Consider the following 20,443-nt stretch of genomic DNA (forward strand, 5'->3'; position numbering starts at 1 on the left):
CTGCAATAAATTCTAAGCAAGGGCTCACCCTGCCGGCATTACCTTGTGTGCCAGTAATTTCTTTGTGTTATACTGGAAGTGAGGTGGCCGATACCTCCAGAACTGGGCACCAGGGAGTCATTATGTTTGAAGGGCCAGGGTGTGCGAGTGCCTCCAGAAACTTTACTATAGTAACAGCCATAGCAACTCTTTCTGTTTGTTTTAACATAGCAGCTCTGTCTATGGCTCTTCTGTTGCCTTGTGTTTCCCCCATTGGTTCCCCTCTCTGCTTAAATTATAGCCGGGAGGAGGAATACGGCTCAGGCAGGAGATTTATGTTGCGGGAAGTGAATGTGATTCCAAAGCCCTTGTGTAAATAATAGAATAAGGAATGTGTTATTTGTTACACACAGGACTCAGAATAGCAGCACTGTCAGTGTAACTGGGTGAATTTACATAGACTTTTTTTTATAAAGCTTACATTATTTAACCTTTCCTTTCCCTTTAAGAGCCATTGATAAACATGTGACTATGCTAATGAAGGTCGTTAGAGAACAGGAACTCATCAGTCTTCCTTTACATATTGTGGGGAAACCTTTTTACCAAAACAAAGGCACGGCCCATAGTTGTTTGTTGTAAGTAGTTGAAGCAGATCCAGGCTTGGGGGGATCCAAAATGGGATAAAAAGGTGTGAGAATGAGAGGTGAGTTAGTTTGGGGAAGAGACGTGTGGGTACAGGAGCTCTGCAGGCTAATGAGGAGACTCTGCCCAAGGACAGGTAACTATATCAGTGTTTCCACTGATCCCCCCTGAATTCTGGGAATCCACTGGAGTCAGCTTGTGCTACTGAGCCCATTTGTTTCCTCTCATACTGATCACTTATTGCTTTTTTATTCTCCTTATCTCATTGTGCTTATGGCTCATTTATTCATGTTGGGGGATTTATTGTGGTTTCAAGTTCCTTTGTTTAATACTGTATTGTACTGACTGGTGGGGTTGGCTGTCCTGGGATCTGCTGTCAATTTGTCATTGTTTATTTGATATTTATGTGGTTACTATAATTAAATTATTGATTATAAGGTATAGAGATTCACAGATTACATAGATACATAGTTAAGTTGGGTTGAATAAAGACCAAAGTTGATCAAGTTCAACCCCTCCAAATGAAACCCAGTGCCTATAAATACACACACTGACCCCTCCATACACTCAAATTAACTATACAGTATATACCAATATCTATACATATACATACATTTAGGGGCACATTTACTATGGGTCAAATATTGAGGGTTAATTAACCCTCGATATTCGACCATCGAAGTTAAATCCGTCGACTTCGAAGTCGAAATAGAACAATGCGAAGGAATTTAATCCATCAAATGATTTTCCTTCAATCACAAATTGCCTAGAAAGCCTATTGGGACCTTCCTCATAGGCTTAACATTGGTGTTTGGTAGGTTTTAGGTGGCGAAGTAGGGGGTTGAAGTTTTTTTTAAAGAGACAGTACTTTGACTATCGAATGGTTGAATAGTCTAACGATTTTTAGTTTGAATCGTTTGATTCGAAGTAGCCAATTCGATGGTTGAAGTAGTCAAAAAAATACTTCGAAATTCAAAGTATTTTTCCTTCTAATCCTTCACTCGAGTTAAGTAAATGTGCCCCTTAGTATCACAATAGCCTATGATATTCTGCTTGTCCAAGAAATCATCCAAGTCCCTCTTATAGTCATTAACTGAATCATCACCCGGCAGTGCATTCCCCAACCTCACTGTCCTCACTGTGATGAACCCCCTACTCTGTGGGGCCTTAGAAGGGACCTATAAAGAGACAGAATTATGTTTCATCCCTTGAGTTAATGCCCTTTTTTATACAAGAACTTTATTTGCTTTAGTAGCCACAGAATGACACTGCCCAGAATTAGACAACGTGTTATCTACAAAGACCCCAAGATCCTTCTCATTTAAGGAAACTCCCAACACACTGCCATTTAGTGTATAACTTGCATTTATATTATTTTTGCCAAAGTACATAACCTGCATTTATCAACATTGAACCTCATTTTCCAGTTTGCTGCCCAGTTTTCCAGTTTAGACAAATCACCTCCAGGTCATTGATAAACAACTTAAATACCTAAGGACCAATAACAGAGCCATGAATCTCAGTCATAAAGCAATACAAGCTTCTGTTTTACTAGACAACCCCTTTAATATTGATTTCAATGTGAAATTAATCTGAACAAATCTTTTATTCTTCCCTTTCACATATTAGCTTGGATAAAAGAAAAGAAGTCCCAGAAGCTAACGATTCTCTTCTTCTTCTTTGGATAAAGACAAGAGACCATTAGACTGTAGATCTTCTACAACACCAGCAAATCCTCACATTGGAAAGATAAATCTGTATCAGACTCAGAAAAAGCTTTAGTACAATGAGCCTTCCCAACTCCCAGAAGGAACGTCCCTCTGTGACAAAACATTATGAATGTCCAGAATGTGGGAAAAGATTCTTAAAACAAACCCACCTCCATAGTCACCAGAGAATTCATACCGGGGAGAAACCTTTCTCCTGCACAGAATGTGGGAAAAGATACTTCAGAAAACAACACCTAATTAGTCATCAACAAATTCACAGTGATAAGAAACTTTTTTCCTGCACAGAATGTGGCAAAAGTTTCAAGCGAAAAGAAGTCCTTAAAGATCACCAGAAAATTCACGCTGGGGAGAAACCTTATGAATGTGCAGAATGTGGGAAACGATTTGTGACAAAAGGCCAGCTTCATATTCACAAGCAAATTCACACTGGGGACAAACCATTCTCCTGTACAGAATGTGGGAAACGCTTCAGACTAAAAGAAATCCTTCAATATCATCTTCAAACTCACACTGGGGTGAAACCGTACGTATGTACAGAATGTGGAAGAACCTTTTCAAAAAATGACCACCTTCAGATCCACTTTAAGACTCACACAGGGGAGAAGTCCTTTCCTTGTGCAGAATGTGGGAAGAGTTTCATCTCAAAGGTCTACCTTTCCAGCCATCAGAAAATCCACACAGGGGAGAAACCGTTTCCTTGTTCAGAATGTGGGATAAGATTCCGTTTAAAGAGTGACCTTAACAGACATCACAGGACTCACACGGGAGAGAAACATTTCTCATGTAACAAATGTGGGAAACAATTCTCTCGTAAAGAAAGTCTTCAACGACACATGCAAATTCACACCCCCAAAACGGATACGAGGGAAATAAAATGCTGCAAACTTGAAGATTCTGGTGATTTTCAGACATTTCCTCAGAATCAGCAACTCTAGGAAACCTTTGTGACTTGGTAGTATGAAGTAGAAAGACATATTCAGGAGAATTTACTTATTACAAATATGGCATTTGGGCGTCAGCATTTTTTTTTATTACAAAAGAAACAGACAGTAGGTATTTAAATCAGTAGAGATGTCAGACATTAAATTAGTACATACAAGTAATACATTTGGGGCTGCTAAAAGTCACATGCTTTTGTTAACCTGAGAACATTTCCAATCAAACTGTTCAGTAGACCCCTGGCTTTCATACATGTTGGGACCTAAAGATATGTGGAAGATAAAATGCTCAATAATGCAAACTTTGTGACCTTTATTTTATTAACTTTTATCAAAACTTCTAATTTTTAGAAAGCTTGGTACTGTGGAATAGAAAGACATATTTACCCATTTTGGATTTGACATTGTGAACTTTAGAAAAATATTTGGCTTTTATTTGGTCAATTTACTGTGTTGTGACTTTACCCCAAATTAATTGCAGTAATTTTGTTGATGTTTTCTTGGCTGAGATTACAGAAATGACAGAACATATGGGTTATTTTAATTTTGGAGCCCTTATATGCCACATACTTAGGTAAACCTATGCACTTCACTGTTCATTAGACTCCTGCCATTCAAATTTAGGATGAGTCAGATTCCTCCTCAGGCAGCACAGACAGACAGACTCATATACAGGTAATTTCACAGACTCACGCTCAGGCAGGACAGACAGACTCTGCATCATACTCTGGCAGGTGTACAGTCAGACTCAATGCTGCAAAATAGAAACTTTGAGGTGTTTTAGAAACTGTTAAAAAAAACATTGTCGGGGACTGGTAAATTAGTCTCCCAGTATTATTTAGCAGGCAGTTCCTTAGTGTTGTAGATGCCTAACTGGGTCCTAAAAACAGTTAGGAGGGGGGACCTGTTCCTATTACTGTTTAAACCTATGCCCCTTGATGTTCACAATAGTGACCAGTAGATGGCACTGTGCTAAAGTATAAAGTCCTGGGCAGCCATGTGCTCGGGGTCCATCTTGTGCTGGCTATGAACAGGCAGACAGAGCTCAAGTGGAACCTAGACAGGTCAGGTCTAGAAAGGATAGGACACTCACCTTAAGAGGTCACTCTAGGAGTAACAGATAGACAAGCTATTTAGCTGAGCAGTTTGAGGCTCCTCTGAGGATTGTGAGTGGGATTATGTTCCCAGGTACAAATTTCCCAGAAGTAGGGACTAAGTGTACAGACCTAGGGATGTGAGTTTCCCCTCAGGATCCACTTTCTTGTTTTTGAGGGTAGTTTTCAGTATTTATCCACTTAGAGAAAAGGCTGAAAGCTGGGTGTATCCCGAGCCTCTTTTGTGTACTTTTTTCCCATCCCTGTGGGGGCAGCTACTGACCAAAGGTGCTGTGAATATATTCCTATCCACTGTTCTGTATGATCCGGCTTGTTCTGTATGTACACTACATTGAGGATTGTTCTTGTACAATAAATATGTTCATTGGTTAAGTTATAAGAACTACTGATGCCCAATTATTGCACCCTGCATAAAGTTACAGTTAAACTACACCCTGCCTCCACACCGTTTGAGAGGGCTTACTCCCTAAGATGTAAGGTCTCATCCGGAGCACAGTATTACACATTACAATAAAGTCAAGTATCTTATCCCTTAATACCCATTAGAAAAGCTTTCCTACCACTGACGTCAGACTAACTGGCCTATAGTTTTGAGGCTGAGAACGGGATCCCTTTTTGAATAGCGGCACCACATTAGCAATTCGCCAGTCTCTCAGCACAAGACCTCAATGTATCCTGAAATATTAAGTAAAGGGGTTTGGCAATCACCGGGCTAAGCTCTATAAGTACCCCAGGATGAATACCATCCGGTCCCAGACTTTTGTTTATCTTTACATGTTCTTGTCTCTTTTGTATTTCCTCATATGTGACCCATAAATCATTTGTTGGTTCTTCATTTGTGATGGGGTTTAGATTAATTAAGGCCAACTAATCCACTTCCTGTTGCCACTACCTGAGATGGCTTAAAAGAGGTTCCAGATAATCTCTTTGTAAAAACTTGTCCTACATTACAAAATGTGTTGCGTCCAGATTATATACAATTTACACAACAAAATTGAGAGTTGGGCAGTGATTTTTTTGTTAAGGGTGGAATGAGTGTAGCAAAGTACTTTTATGTGTAAGTTTTACATACAGATTCATAAACAGTTGATAGGGTTAAGGAATTGTTCATATAAAAAGCAAGGTGGGTTTGCTGCCTGAAAAAATTGTCCTGAATCAAAAATATGAGTTACATGCTATATTCCAATGAATTGTTTTTATTTTAATTTTTATCTTTGAAAATACATGTGTTTTGGACATAAATATTACTAATTGACATTATTGAAAGGGGTTCTTCACCTTTAAATTCACTGTTAGTATGACATAGAGAGTGATATTGTGAGACAATTTGCAATTGGTTTTATTTTTTATTATTTGTGGTTTTTAAGTTATTTATTTTTTATTCGGCCGAATCTTTCGTGAAGGATTCAGGGGTTCAGCCGAATCCAAAATAGTGGATTTGGTGTATCCCTATTTTGAATTGGTTGTATTTAGAACATTTCTGACTTCAGTATGAGACATTTTTTTTGCCAAAAACTTAATAAATGTATTTGGGTTTTTCACCCTGAATTCACTATTTTGAGTTTTTCCATTCTTTTTTTTCATAAATAAGAAAACCTTCGATTCGATTCAGATATAAAAACTCCTCAAACTTAACCTTTGGTAAATACTGAGATTTACGAAGTGTCAAAACCACAAAAGCTCTTATACAAAACTTCAACAAGCAAAAGCAGTCGATATTCAGGTGGGGGCAGGGTGTTGCTGATCTATAGCTTTGGTAGTATATCAGAAATCAAATAGTATCAGAAATTAAATAGTATCAGAAACCAAATAGTATCAGAAACCAAATAGTATCAAAAATTAAATAGTAAGTCAGAAATCAAATAGTATCAGAAATCAAATTAGTATATTATAAACCAAATAGTATCAGAAATGAAATAGTATATTAGAAACCAAATAGTATCAGAAACCAAATAGTATCAGAAATCAAATAGATCAGAAATCAAATATTAAATCAGAAATCAAATAATCAGAAATCAAAAAGTAAATCAGAAATAAAATATTAAATCAGAAATCAAAAAGTAAATCAGAAATCAAATGGTATGTCAGAAATTAAATAGTATCAGAAATCAAATAGTATCAAATCGTATCAGAAATCAAATATTAAATAAGAAATCAAATAGTAGATCAGAAATCAAATAGAAAATCAGAAATCAAATAGATCAGAAATCAAATAGTAGATCAGAAATCAAATAGTAGATCAGAAATCAAATAGTAAATCAGAAATCAAATAGATCAGAAATCAAATAGTAGATCAGAAATCAAATAGTAAATCAGAAATCAAATAGATCAGAAATCAAATAGTAAATCAGAAATCAAATAGTATCAGAAATTTGACAGGCAGACTTGATATAAAACTAATGTATTAAAATATTGGCTAGCAACATATACATAATGACAAATACTGGCAAATTCAAATAGTGTCTGTATGGTCTTAATACAGGTATGGGACCTGTTATCCAGAATGCTCCGGATCTGGGGGTTTTCAGATAATGGATCTTTCTGTAATCTGGATCTTCCTACCTTAAAGGGGTTGTCCACCTTCGAGTTAACTGTTAGTATGATGTAGAGAGGGATATACTGAGACATTTTACAATTGGTTTTTATTTTTTATTATTTGTGGTTGTTGACTTATTTAGCTTTTTATTCAGCAGCTCTCCAGTTTGCAGTTTCAGCACATTTGTTGCTATGGTCCAAATTCCCCTAGCAACCATGCTCACAGCGGTGTGTGATTTGCAAATACCTTGTCAGTTCTCAGAGCAAATAATGTGCAGCTCTGTCTGTCTCTCTGTCTGTCTTTCTTTCCCTCTCCCTCTCCCCATTATCTGTTTCTCAGTGTGACAGTTGTGGAGATGGGAGGGGGAAGGGCACAGGGTTCCTGTGTGTATTTGCCATAGAGAACAAAGTGTGTGTTTGAGTGTGAAAAGCGGCTGGAAGATTCTATTGTATGTGCAGCAGTTTTGTAAGTAGGACTGGGGATCAGCTCTTGTGCTCCCTCTTATATCTTCTCAGCTCCTCTGTCCCCCACTCCCTGTTATATCTTATATTATCAATTATATACTTTGTTATTACTTCACTTTACTTATTCATCCCTTCTATTTGCCTCTGCTGTGTATTCATCAGAACCAACTGACTCGGATTTTATTCTGCCCTGTGTTCTGTTATTATTCATGGAACTGGATTTATTCTGCTGTGGGTTCCGCTATTATTAATAATGGAATTGGCACTAATTCTGCTGTGTGTTTAGGTAATCAGCCCCCCCCATCCTCACCAACAATCTCATGCACAACTCCCTGAACCTTGACCCTAATGTACAACTCCCATCGCAGTCTGCCATTCTGAATGTCACAAGATTTACTTCTTTCTCTGCCCCTCTAACGGAATAGTAACCAGCCCAACATTTACCAACAATCTCATCCACAACTCCCTGAACCTTCACCTTAATGTACAAGTCTCAACTCAGCCCTTTCTTCTGATTTCAGACTGATTTACTCCTTTCCCTTATGCTAGATCAGCAAATTGACCATAAATACACAACTGTCAGTTCCTGTATATGACACTATATCTGCCCCAGGCTTCTCTATTGGTCACACAAAAACTCATGAATGTGTTCATCACATGGAGCAAACAATGGCAGTGCACAAAAATGGAAACAGAAGAAAGTGGAATCATTTGGCTTAAAAAAACATTTTCTTAGGGAGAAAAGAAGCTTTATTTTATAAATAATTGGTGGGAACATCATGCATAACAATCTTAAATATATGAAAACATTTTGAGAATTCAGTTGGGGGCTGGTAGTTTAGTTAGAGAGAAGTATCAGGTTACAGATCTCTCCTGATGATCCTCCCGATGCTGCTGTGATTGAGAATGAAGCAGAAGGGGCAGGGAGTCCGGCAGACTGACAGTTGCGGGCTGTACTCACTGGCTCCTACTTCTCTGCTGATCTCACAGGCACATGCTGCAGGCTCCTCCCTCACAGTAGAAGAGACAATGAGAGCTCAGGAAAGGAAAGGGGCGGAGCTTTATGACAGACCAGGAAGTATCTAAGTCATCGGAAGGTTTCAACTTGTTAGAAAGCAAATAGAATGGAATTCAGGAAAAGGTATGTTATTTTGGGCACCATTTAGAGTTATTTTAGAGACACAAAAAGGTTTACTTATTCTTTAAAGGCTGAGAGATGTGACAAGATCCTCGATCCTCATTGGGCAGGTCAAACACCCCCATTTATATCTGTCCAACAGCAAGGGATGTAGTACAATCAGTCTGCCCCCAGATGATGGGATTTCCCGGTCAAAACTGCCTGTCTGGTTTTCCAAATTAAGAAAACTGGGCAGGATTCCCTATGATTGACAAGGCGATTTACCAATCGCAACGTCGTATCCCTGTGTATCATGACCCCGCCCCATTACATCACAGCCCCGCCCCTTCCGTGGAGTTAGACGGGCCAAAACGTGACAACCCTACCATAATGTATTTCCCATACAAGTGATGTGACGGTGCTTCACTCCAGGAACAAATATGGTGATTTAGAATATTCCCCGTGTGACCCCCCAGCCTTATGTGCCCAGAATATTATTATAGAGGCCCCAACTCACTCACACACAGTGGGACATGGGACAGACACTCATTTGTACCTTCAAACACTCCATAAAAACACAACACAAAATGATTTGCTAATTCATATAGACAACATTAATGAAATCCTTTATAACAATGACCCATAAACCAGAACATTCCAGTTGGTAAACTCCAGCCGGTCCCTGTTAATTACCCAGTGGCCTCCTTAGTACATAAATATACCGGAGCTCTCGCTAGAACCATGAGCTGTGAATATATATTGAGACATGTCACTGGCGGCACATGCACTTTTAAGGGAGAATTAGTGTTTGATAGGCAGGTAGCGTAGGATTTGGAGCTGAGAGACAGGGACACCAAGGATTCAGACAAAACAAGGGTTTATTAAAGGGATACTGTCATGGGAAAACGTGTTTTTTTTCAAAACACATCAGTTAATAGTGCTGCTCCAGCAGAATTCTGCACTGAAATCCATTTCTCAAAAGAGCAAACAGATTTTTTTTATATTCAATTTTGAAATCTGACATGGGGCTAGACATATTGTCAATTTCCCAGCTGCCCCAAGTCATGTGACTTGTGCCTGCACTTTAGGAGAGAAATGCTTTCTGGCAGGCTGCTGTTTCTCCTACTCAATGTAACTGAATGTGTTTCAGTGGGACCTGGATTTTACTATTGAGTGCTGTTCTTAGATCTACCAGGCAGCTGTTATCTTGTGTTAGGGATCTGTTATCTGGTTACCTTCCCATTGTTCTGTTGTTAGGCTGCTGAGGGGGGTGATATCACTGTAACTTGCAGTACAGCAGTAAAGAGTGATTGAAGTTTATCACAGCACAAGTCACATGACTGGGGGCAGCTGGGAAATTGACAATATGTCTAGCCCCATGTCAGATTTCAAAATTGAATATAAAAAAATCTGTTTGCTCTTTTGAGAAATGGATTTCAGTGCAGAATTCTGCTGGAGCAGCACTATTAACTGATTTATTTTGAAAAACATTTTTTTCCCCATGACAGTATCTCTTTAAGCACTGAGCATTCCCAACAAAAGGCAACAGAAAAGTGTTCAGGGTACAGTTTAACAACTTTCAAACAAAACCTTCAGGTTTCTCCCCCCTCTGGACGCTCACCATCAAGGGAAACTCTCACCCTCCGCAACTTCAGAGCCTTTGGGCTTCTCACTCAGCCCTGGGACTCAGACTCACCAGCCTGTGCCAGTCCCTTTCCCTCTCCAGGGATTTAGACTCACCAGCCTGTGCCAGTCCCTTTCCCTCTCCAGGGATTTAGACTCACCAGCCTGTGCCAGTCCCTTTCCCTCTCCAGGGATTTAGACTCACCAGCCTGTGCCACACTCTTGTTGGCAGTATCACACCTTTTGCCAGCGAATGTCTCTCCCAGCAGCTCCCACTTCCTCCAATGTAGAAGGTGTTTGGAGACCTCTAAACTATGGGAACACAACCTTTTTACATTTGCAGGTAACTCCTCTCTCAGGTGACCCTTAATTACCTGACTGAGAGGGAATGTTAACCCTACCTCTGCTGGGTATCACTCTGCAACCCGCCTCTTGCAGTTTAAATACACTCTGTTATATGCATTTTCCTTCAAGACAGTGGTGCTTCCCAAACACCCTGTCACAATATATATATATAAATTTTTTTTTTTTACTGCATACAACTGTTTTATTTATTTCAATAAAATGAAAAAAGGCAGGTGGTTGGAATGGCCAAATAGCACTAATCAGACATTACAATAAAATCTACTATACAAACCAATTATGTGACAACATTTCTCTTAAAATTATCAGTTGCACAATCACAACTTTTACACTGTGGATTTCCTGCACAGAGAACTCACACTTCCCAACTGTCCCTTTTTCGGAGGGACAGTCCCTCTTTTGACAGCTCAACCCGCAGTCCCTCATTTGTACTGGAAAGTCCCTCTTTTCTCTGCACTGAACAGCCAGAAAAAGAAACAAAGTTTCTCACTTAATTGGCTTTTAGCAGAGAGCCCAGAACAGCTAACAGGTGCAAATAAGATACTTTGTAACAATTTTCAGACACAAAAAAACAGTTTAGATAAGGAGAAATATTCGATAACCTGACAAATTTTGTAAAATAAACATGGTAATTAGGGGGTGTGGCCAGAGAAAGGATGTGGTCAAAACATTTTGCTGCGCTACATGCGAAATTTTTTGTTGTCCCTCTTTTTACTTCTAAAATGTTAGGAGGTATGGAGAACTTAGTGGCTAAATTCAATATTAACTTAGGGACCCCGGCTGTGAACAAGGTTTTTATATCAGTAAATTGTTTTATCTACAAGGGGGTTTCTTAGTATTAAATTAAATTGTAAAGTAAAGGATCTAGAATGGGAACTGTGAGTAAGTGACACTATATAGGTATATAGTATATAGTCAATGTGAGGATGAACCAAGCAAGTATAAGCCATGGGTAGTTGTACCTTCTCATGTCCAGGATTGTCAAACCCCCGCTCCATTCATGTTAGACAGTTGCCTGAGTAAGTAACAGCTAAACTACACAAGACATTCTGTACAATGGTGTTGACTTGGATGCACTACATTGTTTAAGGCTGGCTCCAGGCTCTCATTATCTTGTGCTAATTAAAGGAGAAGGAAAGCTACTGATGGAGTTCATTCCCAATAGCTTTGCCACAATAGTACAAGCTAGAGTGCTATACTTTATTCTGTGAAATGCTTCACCATAGTAAACAGCCGTAGAGACTGTCTCTGTTTAACATAGCAGCTGCCATAATAGTTTAGTGTCATGTAACTTCCCTGCCTGTGTCTCTCCTGTTGCCTTGTGTTTCTCCCTGTTGGCTCCCCTCTCTGCTCACATTACAGCCCCGAGGGGAGGAGGGGAGAGGAGAAATACGGCCCAGGCAGGAGATTTGTGTTAAGGAAATGAAATGCAATGCCAAAGCCCATGTATAAACAATAGAAGTAAGGAATGTGTTATTTGTTTTCACACAGGACTCAGAATAGCAGCACTGTCAGTGTAACTGGGTGAATTTACATAGACTTTTCTTATAAAGCTTACATTATTTAACCTTTCCTTTCCCTTTAAGAGCCATTGATAAACATGTGACTATGCTAATGAAGGTCGTTAGAGAACAGGAACTCATCAGCCTTCCTTTACATATTGTGGGGAAACCTTTTTCCCAAAACAAAGGCCCCGCCCATAGTTGTTTGTTGTAAGTAGTTGAAGCAGATCCAGGCTTGGGGGGATCCAAAATGGGATAAAAAGGTGTGAGAATGAGAGGTGAGTTAGTTTGGGGAAGAGACGTGTGGGTACAGGAGCTCTGCAGGCTAATGAGGAGACTCTGCCCAAGGACAGGTAACTATATCAGTGTTTCCACTGATCCCCCCTGAATTCTGGGAATCCACTGGAGTCAGCTTGTGCTACTGAGCCCATTTGTTTCCTCTCATACTGATCACTTATTGCTTTTTTATTCTCCTTATCTCATTGTGCTTATGGCTCATTTATTCATGTTGGGGGGATTTATTGGGGCTTCAAGTTCCTTTGTTTAATGTTGTATTGTACTGACTGGGGGGTTGGCTTCCCTGGGATCTGCTGCCAATTTGTCATTGTACTTTTGTCTTTTTGATATTTAAGTGGTTACTAGAATTACATTATTGATAATATGGTGTATAGGTTTACTCCTGCACTAGAAGAGCCGGATTTCCGGGTTTAAAACGGGAAATTCGGCTCTTAGTTACCAGGAGCGGCATTTTTGCCGCCCCTGGCAACCAGGGGGGCGCTGCCACCTGAGGCGAGTGCCTCAACACGCCTCATTGGCGGAGCGCCCCTGATAGTGATCATAACATGGTCTCCTTTGAGATTCTGTTGCAGAAGCAATTCTATAAGGGACGAACTAAAACACTACATTTCAGACGTGCAAACTTTGACAGTATAAGGGCATCTCTGCAACATATTAAGTGGGAAATGCTTTTCACAGGGTTAAACATAGAACAAAAATGGGAAGTCTTAATAAACATACACTTCAGTATATTCCCCTTGTAAGCAAGGAACGTCGTTGCAAAGCAAAACCTTTTTGGTTCAATAGAAGTGTTGGAGTTGAGGTGGGTAAGGAAAGAGGCTTTCAAGTTAGCTGGGACAGCCGAATCATTTATAAGGTACAAGGAGGCCAACAAATCATGCAAAGAAACTATAAGGCAAGTTAAAATTGATATGGAAAAAGATATTGAAGCAAGCAGTAAAAAGAATCCAAAATTAATTTTTAAAAATGTTAATAGTAAAAAAATGAAGCAGGAAGGGATGGGACCTTTAATATCAGAGGGGGGTCAGCTGGTTGATGAGAACAAAAAAAAGCTGAGATTCTGAACTCATATTTTTCATCCATCTACACAAAGGAGGAAACAGTTAATGAAGGTTTCCTTCTTAATATCCCCAATTCTAATGGTTCACACATGAAGAGATTTAAAAGAGACTAGAACATGTTAAGATAAACAAAGGTCCGGGGCCAGATGGTATTCATCCCAGGGTACTTAGAGAGCTTAGCTCTGTGATTGCCAAACCTCTTTACTTAATTTTTCAGGATTCATTGAGGTCTGGCATAGTGCCAAGAGACTTGTGAATTGCTAATGTGGTGCCGCTATTCAAAAAGGGATCCCATTCTCAGCCTCAAAACTATAGGCCAGTTAGTCTGACGTCAGTGGTAGGAAAGCTTTTCAAAGGGTTAATAAAGAATAAGATACTGGACATACTATGAGTGTATGCCAGCGTGGTTTTATGTGTAATAGATCTTGCCAGACTAACTTAATTTATTTTTATGAGAAAGTGAGCAGAGACCTTGATTCTGGGATGGCAGTGGATGTGATTTACTTAGACTTTGCTAAAGCATTTGATACAGTGTCACACAGAAGGTTACTGGTTAAATGAAGGAATGTTGGCCTGGAACATATCAACACTGAACCTCATTTTCCAGTTTGCTGCCCAGTTTTCTAATTTATTCAAATCACAAGTGCCATTCTGCATGGGACTTAAAGTTCTGCACAATTTACATCAGCAAAATTAGAAACTGAACTTTCATTACCCACCTCCAGGTATTTAATGAACATGTTAAAAAGCAAAAGATCAAAGAGAGACCTGTGAATCTCAGTCATAAAGCAAGGCAGGCTGCTGCTTTACTAGATAACGCATTTAATGTTGATTTCAATCTGCAATCGATCTGAATGAATCTTTTCTTCTTCCCTTTCACATATTAGCTTGGATAAAAAAGAGAAGTCCCAAAGGCTAATGATTCTCTTCTTTTTTGGCTAAAGACAAGAGACCATTAGACTGTAGAATTTCTCCAACACCAGGAAATCCTCACATTGGAAAGAAAAATCTGTATCAGACTCAGAAAAAGCTTTAGTGTAATGAGCCTTCCCAACTCCCAGAAGGAACTTTATGTATGTCCAGAATGTGGGAAAAGATTCTTGACACAAAGCCACCTGCATAGTCACCAGAGAATTCATACCGGGGAGAAACCTTTCTCCTGCACAGAATGTGGGAAAAGATACTTCAGAAAACAACACCTTCGTACTCATCAACAAATTCACAGTGAAGAGAAACCTTTCTCCTGCACAGAATGTGGGAAAAGTTTCCAGCGAAAAGAAGTCCTTAAAGATCACCAGAAAATTCACACCGGGGAGAAACCTTATGAATGTACAGAATGTGGGAAACGTTTCCCAACAAACAGTCACCTTCATGCTCATCAGAAAAATCACAACAAGGAGAAGCTTTTCTCCTGCACAGAATGTGGGAAAAGTTTCAAGCGAAAAGAAGTCCTTAAGCATCACCAGAAAATTCACACGGGGGAGAAACCATATGCCTGTATAGAATGTGGGAAAACTTTTTCCCAGAAAATCCACCTTCAGATCCACTTTAAGATTCACACAGGGGAGAAATCGTTTCCTTGTGCAGAATGTGGGAAGACGTTCATCTCAAAGGTCTACCTTTCCAGCCATCAGAAAATTCACACAGGGGAGAAACCATATCCTTGTACAGAATGTGGGAAACGTTTTCGTTTGAAGAGTGACCTTAATAGACATCACAGGACTCACACAGGAGAGAAACTTTTCCCTTGCACAAAATGTGGGAAACACTTCTCTCAAAAAGAAATCCTTGAACGACACATACAAACTCACACACGTGAAAAATGTTTCCCATGCACAGAATGTGGCAAAGTGTTGTCTTCAAAGAGATACTTTACCATCCACCAGAGAATTCACACATGAGGTTGTGCAAAACCTTCAGTAACATCATATGGTCAATGGAAGAAACACACAGAATGGGGATTCTCCAATAGGCTTCATCTCCTCCACCAGAACAGCCAGACAAGGGAAGAGATACCGTCACTTCACTTTCCTTCAGACTCTCCCATGTCAACAGTAACTATTGGTAGGATCACCTGGCAGTTATGTCCCACCCTGAAACAAAAACTAACACTGGGTTCTCCTCTGCTCATAGATATAGTATAACACCAAACCCAGGAACTATGGGATGATTTGTGTGGAATAAATTTTACTCAATAAATATAATGCAATATTTCTGTAGGTTGTGTAAATATTCTTTTTGTCAATTAATTCGTAGCACTTGTTAGAGTTTGAACGCATTTCCATGCCCTTAAATGCAATGGCAGACAGGTCATCAATGCCGAATTATTGTGCCATAAACTTGCATCACTGCACTCAAATTATATTCATGAAATTATACAATGCAGGTGTTTTAAAAGGGACCTGGCACCATAAGAAATAATTCCACATCCTATTTTATCATGTTGGTACATAGTGACATAGTAAGTTAGGTTGAAAATAGACACATTTCCATAAAGTTTAACCTTTTAACTCTATTTTAACCTGCCTAACTGTCAGTTGATCCAGAGGAAGGCAAAACCCCAATTTGAAGCCTCTCCAATTTGCCTCAGAGGGGGAAAAATTCCTTCCTGACTCCAAAATGGGACCAGTCCCTGGATCAACTTGTACTATGAGCTATTTCCCATATCCCTGTATTCCCTCACTTGCTAAACACCATCCAACCCCTTCTTATACCTATCTAATGTATCAGCCTGTACCCCTGATTCACTTCCCAGCTCTCCCTGTTACACCCCTTTCCCTCCTCTAATCTCATTGGCTCCCTCCTGTCTGCTGGGAGGAGTTACTGGTGAATAAAGCATCCGACCCTTCCTTATACCTATCTAATGTATCAGCCTGTACCCCTGATTCACTTCCCAGCTCTCCCTGTAACACCCCTTTCCCTCCTCTAATCTCATTGGCTCCCTCCTGTCTGCTGGGAGGAGCTACTGGTGAATAAAGCATCCGACCCTTCCTTGTACCTATCTAATGTATCAGCCTGTACCCCTGATTCACTTCCCAGCTCTCCCTGTAACACCCCTTTCCCTCCTCTAATCTCATTGGCTCCCTCCTGTCTGCTGGGAGGAGCTACTGGTGAATAAAGCATCTGACCCTTCCTTGTACCTATCTAATGTATCAGCCTGTACCCCTGATTCACTTCCCAGCTCTCCCTGTAACACCCCTTTCCCTCCTCTAATCTCATTGGCTCCCTCCTGTCTGCTGGGAGGAGCTACTAGTGAATAAAGCATCCGACCCTTCCTTGTACCTATCTAATGTATCAGCCTGTACCACTGATTCACTTCCCAGCTCTCCCTGTAACACCCCTTTCCCTCCTCTAATCTCATTGGCTCCCTCCTGTCTGCTGGGAGGAGCTACTGGTGAATAAAGCATCCGACCCTTCCTTGTACCTATCTAATGTATCAGCCTGTACCCCTGATTCACTTCCCAGCTCTCCCTGTAACACCCCTTTCCCGCCTCTAATCTCATTGGCTCCCTCCTGTCTGCTGGGAGGAGCTACTGGTGAATAAAGCATCCGACCCTTCCTTGTACCTATCTAATGTATCAGCCTGTACCCCTGATTCACTTCCCAGCTCTCCCTGTAACACCCCTTTCCCTCCTCTAATCTCATTGGCTCCCTCCTGTCTGCTGGGAGGAGCTACTAGTGAATAAAGCATCCGACCCTTCCTTGTACCTATCTAATGTATCAGCCTGTACCACTGATTCACTTCCCAGCTCTCCCTGTAACACCCCTTTCCCTCCTCTAATCTCATTGGCTCCCTCCTGACTGCTGGGAGGAGCTACTGGTGAATAAAGCATCTGACCCTTCCTTGTACCTATCTAATGTATCAGCCTGTACCCCTGATTCACTTCCCAGCTCTCCCTGTAACACCCCTTTCCCTCCTTTAATCTCATTGGCTCCCTCCTGTCTGCTGGGAGGAGCTACTGGTGAATAAAGCATCCGACCCTTCCTTGTACCTATCTAATGTATCAGCCTGTACCCCTGATTCACTTCCCAGCTCTCCCTGTAACACCCCTTTCCCTCCTCTAATCTCATTGGCTCCCTCCTGTCTGCTGGGAGGAGCTACTGGTGAATAAAGCATCCGACCCTTCCTTGTACCTATCTAATGTATCAGCCTGTACCACTGATTCACTTCCCAGCTCTCCCTGTAACACCCCTTTCCCTCCTCTAATCTCATTGGCTCCCTCCTGTCTGCTGGGAGGAGCTACTAGTGAATAAAGCATCCAACCCTTCCTTGTACCTATCTAATGTATCAGCCTGTACCCCTGATTCAGGGAGACAATTCCACATCTTCACAGCTCTCACTGTAACAAACCCCTTCCCAATATTTAGCCGGAACCTCTTTTCTTCTAATCGGAATGGGTGACCTTGTGTCAGCTGGAAAGACCTACTGGTAAATAAATCATTAGAGAGATTATTATATGATCCCCTTATATATTTATACATAGTTATCATATCACCCCTTAAGCGCCTCTTCTCCAGAGTGAACACCCCCAATTTGGCCAGTCTTTCCTCATAGCTAAGATTTTCCCTTTACCAGCTTAGTTGCCCTTCTCTGTCCCCTCTCTAATACAATAATGTCCTGTTTGAGTGATGGAGACAAAACTGTAGGGCATATTCTAGATGGGGCCTTACCAGTGCTCTATACAGTGGGACCCCCTCCTCCCGTGACTCTCTGCCCCATTTAATACAAGTCAAGACCTTATTTGCCCTTGATGCTGCTGACTGGCATTACTTGCTACAGACAAGTTTATTATCTACAAGGACTCCAAGCTCCGTCTCCATTATGGATTTGCCTAGTGCAGTCCCATTAAGGGTATAAGTGGATATTGTTACATCCCAGGTGCAGGACTTTACATTTATCAACATTGAATCTCATTTGCCACTTAGCTGCCCAGATTGCCAGTTAGTCAAGATCCTGTTGCAAGTGCCACATCCTGGATGGAATTAATTGGGCTGATAGTTTTGTCTCATCTGCAAACACTGATACATTACTTACAATCCCCTCCCCTAAGTCATTAATGAACAAGTTAAATAAAAGTGGACCCAATACTGAGCCCTGAGGGACCCCACTAAGAACCTTACTCCAAGTAGAGAATGTCCCATTAACAACCACCCTCTGTACCCGATCCTGTAGCCAGTTTCCTATCCATGTGCAAACGACTTCATTAAGCCCAACAGACCTTAGTTTAGAAAGCAGTCGTTTGTGGGGCAAAATCAAGTAAATCTTGGGAAAATGGGCAGGAGGGTCATCTTGTGGTCAATTTCTATATTGCCTCATTTATCCTTGAGGCTCTGGATGATTTATGAATGGATGTTCCACACTTGCTCAGAGAAGCTTATTGTTAGTTCTCTTCTCCAGGCTGAGGAAGGTTTTGGAGGATGGCACTTAGTAATAATTTATAGATTTTGGATAACAATTTATCTGTTTGGACTGTTAAGAATTGTGTTAGGGTTAGCTGCCTATTCCAATATTAGTATTATTCCTATAAATTAGTTTATACAATAGAACCTCCATTTTACATTCCCTGATTTTAAGTTTTCCCTCATTTTACATTGTTGTTTTGTGGTCCCACCTATATATTATGTATAATACACTTCCCTGATTTTCCATTTTCCTGGATTTTACACCATTTTTTTCCCCGTCCCCTGAAAAACATAAAATGGGGGTTCTACTGTATATAAGAATGAGGTTGATTATAATTCCAGTTATTTCTAGGGTGAGGTCCCCATCGCTTCTGAATATCTGATAACAAGATTATTATTTTGTTTTTTTTGATTGTCAATTAGTCTAGTGCTTCTACGTTCCCAAGTACCCCATGGGTAAAGGCACCTTTTTCCATCCCTGGTGGGAACTCGGGGTGTTTGGTAATGATAAAAGTAAATAAGGAGATCTCCTGAGATTGTAGGTTTTTGATTTGCAGGCTGATGGGTCACAGACCCCAGACTCTTCCCTTAGTCACTGCTGGACTTGAGTTTCATTAGATCCCAGGTTTTAGCATCAAACTTCTGTGCTTTTCACTGGAGAATGTTGTTAATGACACATACATGGAGAACTCTATATCTAGTGTTGCAAATATTTTAGGAAAGAAAATATAATTTCTCCCATTTCTTTAGAATTATAAACTTCTTGAAATACAGATGATTTATAGGTCTGACTGGTGATGATCCACTTTTTGAATTTTTGGAATGATTAGAACTTGATCGCCAATGATTCTGCCTTGTGCAGGGCTTCACTATGGGATGTGCTTGAGAATATGTCCCCTTGTCCCTCAAGCTTTATACAGCCAAATATTTGGAGAATATTATTAGATCGGATTTGCACTTTCACCTGAAAATAATAAGAAAAGGGAGGACTCACACGAATGTTTAACAGGTGCCTGAGGGAGTAAAGTTGCACCTTTATTATGTTCCATAGTTACATCCCAGGGTGCAAATCAAGGCTGTTCCAGTCTCTCATTATCCCATGTTAATTAGGGTCCTTTGCTAAACACGTGACTCTGCTAATGAAGGTTTTACAAGAACTCATGAGCTTTCCTTTTTGTGGGAGAACCTTGATGGAAGGCACGGCCCAAAATTCTTTGTTGTAAGTAGTTGAAGTAGATCCAGGCTTGGGGGGATCCAAAATGGGATAAAAAGGTGTGAGAATGAGAGGTGAGTTAGTTTGGGGAAGAGACGTGTGGGTACAGGAGCTCTGCAGGCTAATGAGGAGACTCTGCCCAAGGACAGGTAACTAGATCAGTGTTTCCACTGATCCCCCCTGAATTCTGGGAATCCACTGGAGTCAGCTTGTGCTACTGAGCCCATTTGTTTCCTCTCATACTGATCACTTATTGCTTTTTTATTCTCCTTATCTCATTGTGCTTATGGCTCATTTATTCATGTTGGGGGATTTATTCTGGCTTCAAGTTCCTTTGTTTAATGTTGTATTGTACTGACTGGTGGGGTTGGCTTCCCTGGGAGGAAGTAGGTAGAAATGTTGTACATGATGTTTTGTGCTTCTGTACCAGCCCAAGGCAACCACAGCCCTTTAGCAGTAA

General features: G+C 40.5%; 2 protein-coding genes across 2 annotated transcripts in view; both read left to right on the forward strand.

Moving 5' to 3' along the window:
• LOC121394826 (zinc finger protein 239-like) overlaps nt 1-20,443 on the forward strand; it is a 601,589-nt gene that overhangs the window by 89,358 nt on the left and 491,788 nt on the right. The window lies entirely within an intron of this gene.
• LOC108719557 (gastrula zinc finger protein XlCGF26.1-like) lies at nt 473-15,586 on the forward strand. Its single transcript, XM_018268501.2, has 3 exons — nt 473-757; nt 2,251-3,194; nt 14,421-15,586. The coding sequence occupies exons 2-3, from the start codon at nt 2,408-2,410 to the stop codon at nt 15,266-15,268; spliced, it is 1,635 nt and encodes a 544-aa protein (XP_018123990.2). The 5' UTR covers nt 473-757; nt 2,251-2,407; the 3' UTR covers nt 15,269-15,586.

The sequence above is a fragment of the Xenopus laevis genome, chromosome 6L, assembly GCF_017654675.1.
Source record: "Xenopus laevis strain J_2021 chromosome 6L, Xenopus_laevis_v10.1, whole genome shotgun sequence".
In the NCBI taxonomy this organism is placed as follows: domain Eukaryota; kingdom Metazoa; phylum Chordata; class Amphibia; order Anura; family Pipidae; genus Xenopus; species Xenopus laevis.